General features: G+C 38.0%; 1 protein-coding gene across 1 annotated transcript in view; it reads right to left on the minus strand.

Annotated features, from left to right (window-relative positions):
• Positions 1-10,000, minus strand: part of LOC119580541 (G-protein coupled receptor GRL101-like) — a 34,239-nt gene that overhangs the window by 2,543 nt on the left and 21,696 nt on the right. Inside the window, exons 3-6 of the mRNA XM_037928659.1 lie at positions 8,960-9,158; positions 7,826-7,973; positions 4,481-4,572; positions 2,663-2,883 (exon numbers count right to left, since the gene is read on the minus strand). Coding sequence (XP_037784587.1) covers positions 2,663-2,883; positions 4,481-4,572; positions 7,826-7,973; positions 8,960-9,158 — 660 coding nt within the window. The remainder of the gene's footprint in view (positions 1-2,662; positions 2,884-4,480; positions 4,573-7,825; positions 7,974-8,959; positions 9,159-10,000) is intronic.

The raw sequence follows: 10,000 nt of genomic DNA on the forward strand, positions 1-10,000 counted from the left end.
TTCGTCATTATATTTTTGCAGGTACTTCCACCGTCCCTTTGTTGGCTTCATGTCCCTTGCAAAAATACAATCTCGACTTGAAAGTGAAGTAAAGGAAGCGTCTGTTTCCTGATATTTTATCTTACAACTTTATTGCCTTATGGAATAGTGCAATATACGTCCTTATAATCCTGATATCTTATTAATTTCTTCTACCTCTTTCTTTTCTTCCCTCTTTGTCTCGGGTCCCTAGTTGAGTTAATTAAACGCCTGTCAGTCATCTTTTCCACGTACTTTGTGCCAGTAGACTCTTCCCTCATATCTGTCTATCTATCTATCTATATATATACACATCCCCCGCCCCCCGTTTCATCGAACACTTTACATTTATCCTTGTCTCTGTTCTTCCTACTCTCCTCCTCCTCCTCCTTCTCTCCTTACACTTGAACTCCCCTTCTCTAATACAGTGAAGAGGGACCTTGCACTCGTTATCTAGTCTCGTGTCTAGTCGGTCCTCGCTGTTCTACGCGCGCTTTCCTCGTGCTGTTATCTGATTTTGTTTTAGTTACTACTACTGTTATTTACTTTTTTACAAAAAACATTGGACTTACCCCAATACTTGTTATTATTTATTATTTATTGATTGATTTATTATTATTCTTTTTTACAGAAAACAACTGACATGTTATGTAAAATAATAATAATTATTTTACAGGAAACAATTGGCTCATTCCATTAATACTTATTTTTATTATCATTTATATTTTTTTTTCTTTACAGGAAATAATCGATTTATTCCATTAATACTTACTAACATTATTATTTATATATTTTTTTAGAGGAAACAATTGCCTTATTCCGCTTGATAAACGTGACTACTATTCTGTTACACCTAAATCCCACTCTATTATTCTAAGAAATTTGTCACCCTGGACTATACGTGGTTGTCTCCTCTTCGTCTGTACAGCTGGCAACACTGTTATGCATTCATATAATATACGAAATAAAGAGAAGTATATTTTCTTAGCAGACTTTTGACTTATATTGCAGTATCTGTCATGAAGTGGGTTTTTTTATGAATACAGAAAATAGATGGTGAGATAGACATTCTATACTTTCATTTTTTAAAGTCGAATGGTCATTACGTGGACTTAATTGTATATATATATATAAAAAATATATATATATAGTATATATCGTTTGATAATATTATTATCATTACCTATTACACATTTGACCAAGGAATTTCTATAACTAAATTCCTGCGTACTCGCCCAGAAATGTGAGTAAACTATTCTGCAAAACAATCTAACTTTTAATCGGAAAATAATTTCTAAGAGGCGTGAATGAGCAATTATAAAAAATGTGTCTTTAAAACACGAAAATCAAAACTAGACTGTGCTCCCCCGTGGCGCGAAAAGGTCTATTTTCCGCACTTTTTCTTGTCGCTCGAAAATTAGCCGTCAATTAGCTTTCAGACTATCGTCAAAATTGCGCCTTATTTACGCAAGATTTTATTAAACGTTTCGCATGAATGGCTCGTAAAAGAACAAACGGAAATTATTGAATATTTACAGCTTCTTTCTTCCGTTCTTCGACGAAAAGATAATATTATCAAGTCAACGTTGGTTATTGTTATGTTAGGGGAAAGAAAGGGAAATATAGGCATGATATCATATCTCTATATAATCTTGTAAGTTCATAGAAGCATTCAGTGTTAGGAGAGACTGGGCCGTAATCTAAATAATGATAGTATTAATAATAATAAAAATAAAATAATAATAATTATAATAATAGTAAAATGATTTACATCTTTATGCGGGAATATGTTCCCAACTCAGTACATTTTGTTAAATTGCCTACGAATCTTTTTCAACAGCTGTACTACATGGCATGCACGTGCAACTTTCCCCTCCCCGTCCCCCCTTCCCCCCAACAAAAAAAAAATACTAGTAATTACTAGAGATCCCCCTTTATAACAGAGGTTACTGAACACATTCCCCTGAGTTTACGCTATTCCGCTTTCGTCTCCTCTCTCTGTAATCATATCTCCGGTGTTCTCTCTCAAAGCAAGCTCGCTGTTAAAAGGGGTTTGATCTTCTCTTAAATAATTTCGCGTCGACGGCGGCGTGTTCGGACGAGAAGCTGTATGGAAATGTAATCCGTGGAATTTTCTGGAATTTTGCGTGCGTAAGGGTGATTTTTTTCAGTTTTGGTTCGAATATTGAATTAGGTTGCAAAGGATATATATATACACGCATGCACAGGAACAGGCACAGGCACACACGCACAAACACACACAAACACACACACACACGCGCACACGCACACGCACACACACACACTAACGAAAAGAACACAACTATCACATAATGAACGAATATATACCCATCTTAACCTCCCCACCCTCACCCCTTCATACCTCCTACCATCCCCCCCTCCCCCCCAAACAAACATATTCGACCACGCCCCCTCCCCCTCCCAAACTCCCCACGCCCCCCCCTCCCCCCAAACAAACTTATTCGACCACGCCCTCTCCCCCTCCCACACTCCTCACGGCCCCTCCCCCTCCCACACTCCCCCTTCCCCTTCCCCTCCCACACTCCCCACGCCCCCTTCCCCTCCCACACTCCCCACGCTCCCTCCCCTTCCCACACTCCCCACGCCCACCAAACCACCCTACCTGAGGGGGAATTCGACCTCCGGCCAGTGACACAAAACCAAGGAGAATAATCGGCAGCCAGCAGGCGGCGTCAGTGACAACAATGAGGGTCATTTTCTTGGCCATGTTGGAGTCTCGACGTTGCTGGTCACTCCTGATGACGGCGGCGCTGGTGGTGCTGGCTGCCCGGTACATACCCCAGTACGAGGCCGCGATGACCGAGAACGAGACGAGGTTCAGCGCTGGAGGGAGAGAGAGAGAAAGATTAAGAGAGAGAGGTTGGTGGTGTTGTTACTGGGTGTTATTTTTATTGTTTTCATGGTTTATTGTTATTGCTGTTGGTTGTTTATTATTATTTTGATCATCACTATTATTATTGCTGGGGTGGTGATGGTGTTGCTATTGTTATTATCAGTTTTGATGATTATCCTTCATTATTGTTGTTGTTATGATTATTATTGCCATTATTATTATTATTGTGAAAGTTTCTTTAGATCTGCTAATTAAAATCAAACACCGAGTCACTACCAGCGACCTAGGGTGATTGAAGTTTGAGGTAATGGAACATTAACAAAAATATGCAATAATATGCAAAACAATTACAAATTAAAACACCCAGTCAAGTCAAATCACGAACACAAAAATACTTCAGATCGATAAGGCACTTTTAAGAACATGTACTGTGCTGTTTAAAACTATTTTTTAGACTTCTAACTTTGGATTTCCCGGTATTTGTTCAAGAAACTTATCAGTACCTTTCTTTATAAGGTCAAGTGCTCCAATAACAACAGGCAAAGTTTTGGTTTTTAAATGCCACATCTTTTCCACCCATATTTCCAGGTCTTTATACTTTGATATCTTTTCGAACACTTTTGTTAGGACGTTTCTGTCTGAAGGGATGCTCATATCTATAAACAGGCAGGTGTTTATTCTGTCCTTGATGACGATATCTGGACAATTCACCTGTATAGTACGATCTGTGTGAATTGGAAAGTCCCACAAGATTGTAGCATCTTTACCTCCAGTAACCGGCTCTGGATGGTGTTCGTACCATTTATCTTGTGCTCCGATAGAAAAGTACTTGCAGATCTTCCAATGCAGGTACTTGCCCACTCTGTCGTGGCGATTTTTGTACTCATTCGGTGTTAATATTGAGCAACCAGACACAAGGTGATCAATCGTCTCAGCCTTGTCTTCACAAAACCTACATTTTGAGTCAGTACCATTGTGCAAGATGTTAGCTTGATAGTTTCTGGTAAACAAACTTTGATCTTGGGCTGCAGGAATAAAACCCTTTGTTTCCCCTTTAAGTCCAGAGTTTCCAAGCCACTGATGGGTCGCATATTGTTATTATTATTATTATTACTATTATTATCGTTATTATTATCATCATTATCATTACTAATATTATCATTATCCACCTCCTCCTCCTCCTCCTCCTCCTCTTCATCATCATCATCATCATCATCATCACCACTCTTCAATATATTTCTTTGTAATTTGAAGACTGACAAGCGGTTGAAGTTCATGTGTGAAATTTTGGTTAATAATTTATTATTTTCGTTCAAGGTTGGTTTGTGGTGCGTGAGAAAGAACGAGAGAGAAAGAACAAAAGAGCAAGAGAGAGAAAGAGATTGAGAGATAGAGATAGATAGATAGAGCGAGAGAGAGAGAGAGAGAGAGAGAGAGAGAGAGAGAGAGAGAGAGAGAGAGGAGAAATAGACTGACTAACAGACAAATTTATAGAATTAAGAGAAAAAGAAAATGATCCGAATAAACCAGAGACACCAGTCAGCACGAACAAGACCCAAAATCAAACATAATTTCCACTGAACGTACCAAGAAACACGAACACAGAATATTCCCATCCACTCGGCTTTTCGTGAGTGATGTGAAGGGCGAGGCAGACACCCGATCGCCCGTAGAAATTCCTGTGAAGGGAGACACAGGTATTTTATTAGCATTTTTTTAGGTATAGAGATCACGTACATGTGGACTGTCATGAGTAAAGCACGTGTTAGAATGAACACACATATATACGATCTCATTATTATTACATGTATGTGTCTTTTTGTCTTTGTCTATATGTATATATATATATATATATATATATATATATATATATATATATATATATACACACACACACACACACACATATACATGCATACATACACCACATACATACACACATATATATATATATATATATATATATATATATATATATATATATATATATATATATATATATATATATATATTTACATATATACATAAACACACACACACACACACGCACACACACACACACACACACACACACACACACACACATATATATATATATATATATATATATATATATATATATATATATATATATGTGTGTGTGTGTGTGTGTGTGTGTGTGTGTGTGTGTGTGTGTGTGTTTACCACCCACTCATTCCACTGCAGGGATTGGGCTTCTCTCAATTCATTACTGAGAGGTTAATTGGCACTACCAACCTTACCTGATTGGATGCTCTTCGTGATCAACAGCGGATCAGCTATTACTTATACTACTGCAGCGGCTTGCCCTACGATGCCTGCGTTTGACATCTCAAGGTGATATGGTGTTTTCTTACCGCGATGATATATATATACATACATATATATATATATATATATATATATATATATATATATATATATATATATATATATACATACACACACACACACACACACACACACACACACACACACACACATATGCATATATACATATATATTAAATATATGTATATAAATACAAGTATATATATTCACACACAAAAAAAATCATACAAACACACCTACATACTGCTGCAGTGTGCTCCTTCAAGCAATGTCTAATCCGTTACTTGGTATATAACCTCCAAAGAAATTCAATTCATGCGAAAATGTTAGATTAGACCTTAAGATTAGATTAGATTAGACCTTAAGACTAAACGCATATTTAGAAAAACATGGCAATGATGACACAACAAAACAAAAGAAAAACGGAAAACGAAAAGGAAGGAATAACCCTCACGTATGTGTAGGACCCTACCACGTACTCACTCCAAGAGCATCACAACATGAATGCTGCAGTTGAGTATCAGGCTGTGACCACGGCGGCTCAGACATGAACCTACCGTTAAAAGATGTGTAGATGAAAGTAAAATCGGTAATTTGGTAGTTTTGACCCAACCGACCAAGATTTATGTTCTGTCCCCAGCAGTTTTTTTTTTTTTTTTTTTTTTTTTTTTTTTTTTTTTTACATACAGATGGCTCCACATGTGCTCAGCCGGCAGGAAGTCTATCAGTAGGTCCTGGTGACCGATCCTGATTTGCCCATTCCTTGAATTGGTGAGAAAAATGTGCTTTTCCATTTGATACAATTGATATCGATACTGTTATTATTGTTAGTGATGTTCTGACTATTAAATTGTTATTAAAATCTCGACAGCATTTAAGACAATAAAATAATGCAAAAGACCCTTTCCAAAAGTCAAGGAAAAGTGTAAAAAGGTGAGATAGATAGGAATAATGACTGACTCCTTGGTGATTCAGCACTTGTGGAGCCATCTGCGTATAAATACAATAAATAAACTTCTTGTACAGTGGGCATGGCATGTATTCCTGCCATACGTTCCGATGGGTTAACGTCTGTTTGGCCAGTTTTACCGTTAAATTTTACGTTGCGCACAAACATAGTGCTATTTGAGTGAGGTTCAGGGAATAACAAGAGCATTTTCGTACAGGTTACGTTATTTTAAAGAAACATGATTATGTAATTTGTATGTAGAATTATTTCAGAATATCAACCTGTGTTCCCGGGAACGTATGTTAATGTAACGTATTTCATTTTATTTATAACAAAAACTAGAATATTACCATGTGCTTATGTGAATTAATTTTATTTTATGTAATATAAAAACACACTCTAGCTATATAGATCCTCCGTTTCACAAAACCAAAACGGATATTTATTTTTTTTTACATATTTAATATTTTTCTTTTTCGTTTCGTTTAATTTCCGTCTTGGTCTTCTGCTTTGGAGGTTCTATACAACTAGATTTTTTTAAATGATAAGTAAGATCAAACAAATCGATTTAAAGAGAAGTTATATTCCAAAACATTTCTATACACAATATACATGATTATATTTCTTAAAACGACGTAATATGTATAAGAATGCTTTTTGTGATTCCCAGGACCACACGCGGGCGGTGCAATCTTGTTTACACGGCCGGAATATGCTATCTTGGGAAAGTTCAAACGGAAACGCAGAAATTGACGGAAAAAGTGCTAGCCTGATAGGGTCTTCGCCAGGGAGGAGTTCCGCATGGATTCATACGTGCGGAAAGCCTCGAATTCATGCTGAAACGAAAAAAAAAAAAAAATTGGCGGAAAAAAGTAGCATGATAGGGAAAGGGTCAGCAAAACAACGAGAAAAAACGAGAGGCGGAGAGGGGTGACTTCTCTAACCTGGAATAGAAAGAAAACGCGAGGCGGAGGGGTGACTTCTCTATCTTGGAATAAAAAGAAAACGAGAGGCGGAGAGGGGTGACTTCTCTAACTTGTAATAGAAAGAAAACGTGAGGCGGAGAGGGGTGACTTCTCTATCTTGGAATAAAAAGAAAACGAGAGGCGGAGAGGGGTGACTTCTCTAACCTGAAGAAGAAAGAAAACGAGAGGCGGAGAGGGGTGACTTCTCTAACCTGGAATAGAAAGAAAACGAGAGGCGGAGAGGGGTGACTTCTCTAACTTGGAATAGAAAGAAAACGAGAGGCGGAGAGGGGTGACTTCTCTAACCTGAAGAAAGAAAACGAGAGGCGGAGAGGGGTGACTTCTCTAACCTGAAGAAGAAAGAAAACGAGAGGCGGAAAGGGGTGACTTCTCTAACTTGAAATAGAAAAAAAACGAGAGGCGGAAAGGGGTGACTTCTCTAACTTGGAATAGAAAGAAAACGAGAGGCGGAGAGGGGTGACTTCTCTAACTTAGAATGGAAAGAAAACGCGAGGCGGAGAGGGGTGCCTTCTCTATCCTGGAATAGAAAGAAAACGTGAGGCGGAGAGGGGTTACTTCTCTAACCTGAAGAAGAAAGAAAACGTGAAGCGGAGAGGGGTGACTTCTCTAACCTGAAAAAAAAACATGGAGAAGTGTGACGTTTCTAACCTGAAATAGTGGATGTTGGAGAGCGGGAGAGCAGCCAGCACGCCCACAGACGCCCACACGACGCCCATTATGATCCTCGTCCAGTTCATGTTTAGTCGACTGACGCGAAAGGGGAAGATGATAACAACGAACCTCTCCAGCGTGATAACTGCGGGCGAATAAGTGTAGAAAGTGCGAGAAAGGGAGAGATTCAGTGTTAATTAAAGGGACGTGTACTGAAGAACAAATAAAAGAGGAAGTCGATAATGAAGAGAAGAGATATCCAGGAGTTTAATGAATGGCGTATATATATATATATATATATATATATATATATATATATATATATATATATATATATATATATATATATATACATGTGTGTGTGTGTGTGTGTGTGTGTGTGTGTGTGTGTGTGTGTGTGTGTGTGTGTGTGTGTGTGTGTGTGTGTGTGTGTGTGTGTGTGTGTATGTGTGTGTGTGTGTGTGTGTGAACGTGTGTGTGTGTGTGTGAACGTGTGTGTGTGTGTGTGTGTGTGTGTGAACGTGTGTGTGAACGTGTGGGGAGTGCACTGCAGATAAACAAAGAATTAGATAAGACAATGTACAAACAAACAGACCAATTAATCAGCTAACAAAGGAAAACATATTCAAGAAAAAAAACTGTCCACCTTTACTTTTTCCCCTTTTTTCTTCGTTTCACTATCCAAGTGTCTTTGCGTCTGCTCTCTCCTCTCCTCTCTCTCTCTCTCTCTCTCTCTCTCTCTCTCTCTCTCTCTCTCTCTCTCTCTCTCTCTCTCTCTCTCTCTCTCTCTCTCTCCTTATGTCTCCCCTCCTCCATCTCTCTTTCCCTATCTCTATTCCTTTCCGTTTAGTTTATGTACCTCCCCAAAAAAGTTTCCCTTTGATGTCCATCCCTCAGCCATTCAGTTATCCAGAGCAATTACACACGGAGATCTGACATGAAAGTAGACAGCAATATTTTTCATCGGTTTTTGGTCAAATTCTAAAAGTATATATATATATTTTTTTGAAATTGTATTTCTTATCTTTATTTATTCATTTACCAATGCATCTATATCTTTCTCAGAATTCATGGCAGTAGGACACTTGACCAAACAAAGGAAACGACCTGAATGGGCATTTTATCCCTTACCTGTCAGAGTGAACACCGACAACTCGCTGGAGAAGGTCGAGAGGAAGCCCGCCAGCTGACACAGAGACGAGGTCCTCCAGAGGGCGTCGTAGATGAAGTAGACGCCTCGGTAGTTGACGTCGACGGCGGCTATGATCAGCAGGTAGATGCCCATGCACAGGTCACCCAGAGCGAGGTTGGTGATGAGGAATGAGTGAACCTGAAAGATGGGGTTGTGGTTATGGTAATGACATAAAGTGGGGACTAAATATGATAGGTGAGGTTGTTGTGGTAATTGTGCTGTTATAGTAATTACGGAAAGTAACGCGTATCGATCAGTACAGTATAATGTGTTTATACTGCACTAACATCACTGGAAATAAAACCCTTCTCATCTTTTGCATGAATCTGATATAAAATAGTATTCGAGAATATCTGCTAACGTGACAGAGCATTTTAGATAATCACCCAGTTAGACTTCTACTAATATAAATTTGATTAATGTACTTTTCCCCTAAAGTACTGTTGGAATAGTTTCTACAATACTTAGAGCAATTGTCCTCAAAGTGGGTGGTATCATGTTATTTACATAGACAGTGCTTTCCATTGAAGACAAAGTGGAAATACTATAAGCCCCTTTAATACCAAGTGGGTAGGCTTTATAGAGTGCCTTTGAATCTTAAAGATATCGAGATAAGGATAGCACTTTTGCAAGTGTATCTATCATAAGAGATACATGTTGCAGTTTTACATAGACAGTGCTTTCTATTGAAAACAAAGAGGAAATACTATAAGCCCCATTAATACCAAGTGAGTAAATTTTTAGAGTGCCTTTCAATCATAAAGATATCGAGATAAAGATAGCAATTTTGCAACTATATCTATCATAAGAGGGACGTATTGAGTAAAACCTAGCATTAATTTAGGTAACAAGCTGGTTACAAGTACACTTGTTGTAACGACAAAGAAAAGAAAATGTTTTCCTTTTTTCGTGTTAAGTGGGCGGAAGCATATAAAAACCTAATATATATATATATATATATATATATATATATATATATA

The sequence above is a fragment of the Penaeus monodon genome, chromosome 14, assembly GCF_015228065.2.
Source record: "Penaeus monodon isolate SGIC_2016 chromosome 14, NSTDA_Pmon_1, whole genome shotgun sequence".
NCBI classification, from domain to species: Eukaryota; Metazoa; Arthropoda; class Malacostraca; order Decapoda; family Penaeidae; genus Penaeus; species Penaeus monodon.